General features: G+C 42.4%; 1 protein-coding gene across 2 annotated transcripts; it reads left to right on the forward strand.

Moving 5' to 3' along the window:
• On the forward strand, nucleotides 1-3,394 carry Polr2k (RNA polymerase II subunit K). 2 transcript variants are annotated; one of them, XM_032914474.1, is made up of 4 exons: nucleotides 1-94; nucleotides 800-869; nucleotides 1,210-1,302; nucleotides 3,131-3,394. In XM_032914474.1, exons 2-4 carry the CDS (start codon nucleotides 809-811, stop codon nucleotides 3,151-3,153), a joined length of 177 nt encoding a protein of 58 aa, XP_032770365.1. In that variant the 5' UTR covers nucleotides 1-94; nucleotides 800-808; the 3' UTR covers nucleotides 3,154-3,394. The 2 variants fall into 2 exon arrangements, with proteins under 2 accessions (XP_032770365.1, XP_032770372.1); XM_032914481.1 differs by having other exon boundaries at nucleotides 12-224.
• Nucleotides 3,395-5,418: the final 2,024 nt, after the last annotated feature.

The raw sequence follows: 5,418 nt of genomic DNA on the forward strand, positions 1-5,418 counted from the left end.
GTTGGCGAAGCAGCGCCGGTAGTGTCTCTTGCTTCTAAGAGCCGGAGAAAGCGTTTGCGTGCTCAGAGAAGGGACGCTTTCTGGAGCTGCGGAGGTAAGGGATCGGCGGGTGATTTGGGAGGTAAATTGGAGGCAAAACCAGGAGAGACACCTGGCTTTAAAATATCCCTGGACGACCGAGAGCGGTAGCACACGCCTGCCATCTGAGCGCTTGGGAAGCAGAGGTAGGAGAATTCTGCCATCAACAAGCACCTTGACTTTGAATCTAAGGCTACAAAGTGAGTTCTCGGCTAACCTGAATTACAAAGTGAAGACTCTCAAAGCCTTCTTAAAGAACCAAATGCGTAAATAAAGATCCCCGGTGGAGTTAATGTTGAGACAAGCTTTGACGGAGCTACTGCTCCCAGCTCAAATCGGAATTCCTTTGCGGAGTGATACTGGACAAACCAACCTGTCCTTAGCCTCCGTTTCTTCGTTTGTAATACCCTCTAGGATCCTGAAGAGTAATAAACATTCATAATGTATTTACTATTGTTGAAAATGTGTTGTATCCTTCAGACCCAGCCCACATCACAGTTTAGGGGAAGTATATAGATAATTACTTTTTTTTTTTTTTAATTTCCCCTTCCGTAATATTGGGTACTGATTCTTGGGCCTCTGCATGCTAGGCAAACATTCTACTGAGTTTTTCTCTTTGGTCGGAAAATCAGAACCTTTTATAGCTTCTGAGAAAAAGATAAATAAAATGGGCATGTTTTGTGCGAAGGCCCTGTTACTCAGTCTTTGGCTCTCATTTCAGGCACGAACAATGGACACCCAGAAAGATGTTCAACCACCAAAGCAGCAGCCAATGATATATATTTGTGGAGGTAAGGTTAACATTTAAATAATGCTTTACTTAGGAACGCCCTCTCCCCCCCCCCATTAAAAAGCATCCTTCCATACATGAGTACAAATCTTTAAAATTATAACGTGGAGCACTTTAGCGATTGTTAATTTTAAAATCCCTCTACCTTATTAAGATTTCTTTCTTTTATCTGGAAAAGATGTACTGCCTACAGCTCTTCTTTCTCCTTGGTCTGTTCAGTAATAAGCATGTACTTGGATGTTTTGGTGCCCTGGTTTCCTCCTGTTGAAATATGTTGTTAATGTTTGCTTCTCTGGAGTGTTTCTCTTTCAGGCTTTGAATAAATGTGCTTTCTTTCCCAGAGTGTCACACCGAAAATGAAATAAAATCCAGGGATCCAATCAGATGCAGAGAATGTGGATACAGAATAATGTACAAGAAAAGGACTAAGAGATGTATCCTTTTAAGTATACTTTCTAAATGTGAAGAGGAAGTAACTAATACTTGGGTTGATAAAGACTAAGATCTGGGGCTGGAGAGATGGCTCAGTGGTTAAGAGCACTGACTGCTCTTACAGAGGTCCTGAGTTCAAATCCCAGCAACCACATGGTGGCTCGACCACCTGGTAATGGGATTTGATTCCTTCTGGTGTGTCTGAAGACAGTGACAGTGTACTCACATACATGAAATAAATAAACCTTAAAAAAAAAAACAAAAACAAAAAACTAAGATCTGATCCAAGTAGTAATAACTTTTGGGTTATTTTTTAAGCAGAGTGCATGTGGACTTACTAAGATTGAGAACTGAAAGAGTGGAGCCTCCACAGGAGGTATATCCAGATTAATTATTTTAATAGGATTTATTTTTCCCAAAACTTGAGGGGGTAGAGACAGGCGGCTCCTTGTGAATTCCAGGCCAGCCTGGTCTACACTTAGGATTCCAGGCCAGCTAGAGCTAGCTACTTAGTGAGACCCAGTCTCAAAGGACCAACTAGGGGCCTGAGAGCTGGATCTGCAGGCAGGAGCATTGCTGCTTTTTCAGAGGGCCTTAGAACCAACATGATTGCTCACAATCACAGGTGGTCGGATAGACCGACCTCTGACCTACCAGTGCGAGGGACCCAAATGGTACATATATGCATACAGGCAAAAGCACTTGTGCATAAAATAAACCTGAATAAAACAAATTTTAAACCCACTAAATACATTTTTAATTCATTTATTAAGGTTATCACTGACCTTCCTAAACCTCTGTGGCCTTATACTGGCTAGTTTTGAGGGTCAACTTGACACAGGCTGGAGTTATCACAGAAAAGGAGCCTCGGTTGTGGAAATGCCTTCAGGAGACCCAGCTGTAAGGCATCTTCTCAACTAGTGATCAAGGAGGGAAGACCAAGCCCATTGTGGGTAGTGCCATCCCTGGGCTGGTGGTCTTGGGTTCTATAAGAAATCCAGCTGAGCAAGCCAGGGGAAGCAAGCCAGTAAGTAACATCCTTCCATGGCCTCTGCATCAGCTCCTGCTTCCTGACCTGCTTGAGTTCCAGTCCTGACTTCCTTTGGTGATGAAACAGCAACATGGAAGTGTAAGCTGAATAAACCCTTTCTTCCCCAACTTGCTTTGTGTCATGATGTTTGTGCAGGAATAGAAACCCTGACTAAGACAGGCCTCAAACTCAGAGATCCACCTATCCCCCCACCACCACCTCTACCCCCCAAATCCGGGATTAAAGACATGTACTACCAAGGCCTGGCAGAGGTTTTTATATAAAGTAAATGTGATTAGCATTTTCATGTACCATTCATTATGGGCTTTCAGTAATATAAAAACTAGTTGATAAGTCTTTTTTACTTTTCAGGAAATCTTTGTTTTTAGTAATAGTCATTGTTGGTTATTAGTTTATGAACAATATAAAGTACGGAAGAAGAGATTAATAACTTAGTGGAAAATAGTGAGGCCTACAAATTGTTTCATGGTAACGGACACAAACTCTTAAAAATCATCAGTTGTTTCAGTGAGTTTTTTAAATTTATGTTTATTTTTTAATATTATTTATATTAATATATGTTATATTATTAATTTATATTATCTTGTATCCAAAAAAGTAAGCTACTGAACATGTAAGTAGTGTACGTTATTTTTTTAGATAATCTCTGATGGTCACAGTGAACTTCATTCTTTTGTTCATTTTATATTCAATTGCAAGCTTGGTGCAGGGAGTGACTTGGAAGCCTTAGTCTTACACAATTTTAAGTACTGTTTAAAATCCTTAACTCAATTCAACAGTGGTGGTTTTTGATGCTCGATGAAACGGGGGAGTTGAGGAACGTCTTCAGACATTTGCCTCGTTGATGTTTCTCTTTAATGTATAGCATTTAACTTAGCTTACTTAATGACTACAACTGTATACCTATGATTTCATTTTAGAAATGCCAATTATATTTTAATACTCTGTATAAAAGAAATTTCGGGTCAACATATGACTTAATTTATTGCTCTTGTAATTCCTCATACAGTGAAGATTAAAAGTGTTTCTCCAAACCATTTCAATTCAGTGTCTTGTTAAAAGGCGTCAAGCCAGGTGATTTGTGTTCAATGGGTCTGTCCTCTGACCTCCACGGGCACACGGAGGCTCGGGCATGTGCTTGTGGCGCACCCACAGAGATAATTAACTAAAATAGAACATTGAAAATTCTGAATGCAGCTTTTTAGAACCCTTTTCTAAAGGTCTGAAGAGATATGTCCCTTGGGAACGACTGTACTTTGTCAACAGCTCTAAACTCTCCAGAGTGCCACTGTACTTGCTGTCTGTAGAATTGTAAAAAGCCGAAAGGAAATAGACTTGGGCAGCGGGCAGAGGACCGGCTCAGCACTGAGAGCACTTGCTGTACTTCCCAGGCGTCTGGCTCCGTTTTCAAGCACCCGTTGTGTATATCCCAACAGACTGGAACTCCAGTGTCGGAACTGACACTGCCTTCTGGGTGTGTGCACGGTCCACACAGACCCACACACAGACTTTGGTATAGAAAGTGTTTCCTCAGTTATGCAGGTACACATGTTCCTCAGACCACAGAGTTCTGCGAGTTGGGTGTAGTGGAGCCTGTCTAATCCCAGTGCTTGGGAGGTGGAGGCAGGAGGATTCAGAAGGTATTCAAGGTTGTCTCTGGCTACGTAACTAGTTTGAGGCTAAGAGTGATTGACTACTAGAGCAGCCGGTGCTCTCCCATGGTGCTCTACTCTGTTGCTTTACTGTATGTCTAGGTTGGCTGTTTGAAGACCAGTCTTGACTCTGCAATCCTCCTGCTTCTGTCTCCTGTGCAACTGGGAGTGCAGGCCTACACTATGAGGCACAGCTTGAAGTACTTTTGCTGTTCAAGAGCTCTGTAAATTGAATAAACCTTGGCACCCCTTGTGAGCTAGCTGTGTAACCCTTACTAGGCCTTTCTTTACATATCTGTTTATTGGTTGCAATACTTTTTTTTTTTTCTTTTATGAGGACAGATATATTTTCCTTGCCCACAGTCTTCTTCAAGATTATTTTGACCTTTTTTCAGTTCAGCATAAATTGTATAGCCAGAAGAAAACATGAAGTGTGACAAAATTACGAACCCCATGGCATGACAGCCATTCTCGAGATTGTTACAGTTTTTCTCTGCAGGAAATCAGTGTTGTGGGAGTTCAGGTGGTTGCTTGAGACTCACTTTGCTGTCTGGAGTGAGCACCTGGAGCATACGATGCTGTTTCCACATAAGTGGGACAGCCTAAGGACTATCCTAAAGCTTGGGTCTTCATCCACAAATACACAGTTTAGCGTTCTCCCAACGTCAAGCCCTAAGTAAGTATATAAATGTAATAGCGTGATCATTGGGACTGGTAGCAGTGGCCCCTGCCCGCAGACTCGTCGAGACATAGACAAAAATAATTTACTGGATTCCCGTTTTGGACTGAGCACATACCAGCTGCTTTGTGCATCTACTTTACCAACTCTGAAATGTATTTAAAACGGAAGTAAATTTCTCCACAAAACGACCTCTGCTGCTTTATTCATCTGAATTGCTTCTATCAATCATTTGTATCTCCAGCACCTTGTTCCTCACCAACCTCTCAAGACTGCCTGAAAAGAGGAAAATGTGCCTTTCATTTATTCTTGTTCAAAGGACAGTAGATAAGTAAGCCTAGTGTGTAACACAGAGTCTGATGTTTCAGTGACGTAAATTTCAGTTATGTAGAACTAGACACCACTTTCCTTAGGAGTACTGCAGTCTATTGATAGCGTTTTAAGCGGGGTGTTGGAGGCACACACCTTTAATCTGAGCACTCGGGAGGTAGAGGCAGGCGAATCTACAGAGGGAATTCCAGGACAGCCAAGGCTACGCGTAGAAACCCTGTCACGGAAAATCAAAGCAGAAAGAAACAGCGTTTCACTTGCTGTAAAACAGACTGAAACCCAAAGGAGGGGTTTCGCTCTGGTTCTGGTCTGGGTGATGGCCGGAGTGGGCTGCGGCCTGTGAGGCCAATCAGCGGTGGCAGTTGGAGTAGCCAATCGCCGGGCAGCGAGCTTAGTCTCCGCCCAG

Source organism: Rattus rattus, chromosome 1, assembly GCF_011064425.1.
Source record: "Rattus rattus isolate New Zealand chromosome 1, Rrattus_CSIRO_v1, whole genome shotgun sequence".
Lineage (NCBI taxonomy): Eukaryota > Metazoa > Chordata > Mammalia > Rodentia > Muridae > Rattus > Rattus rattus.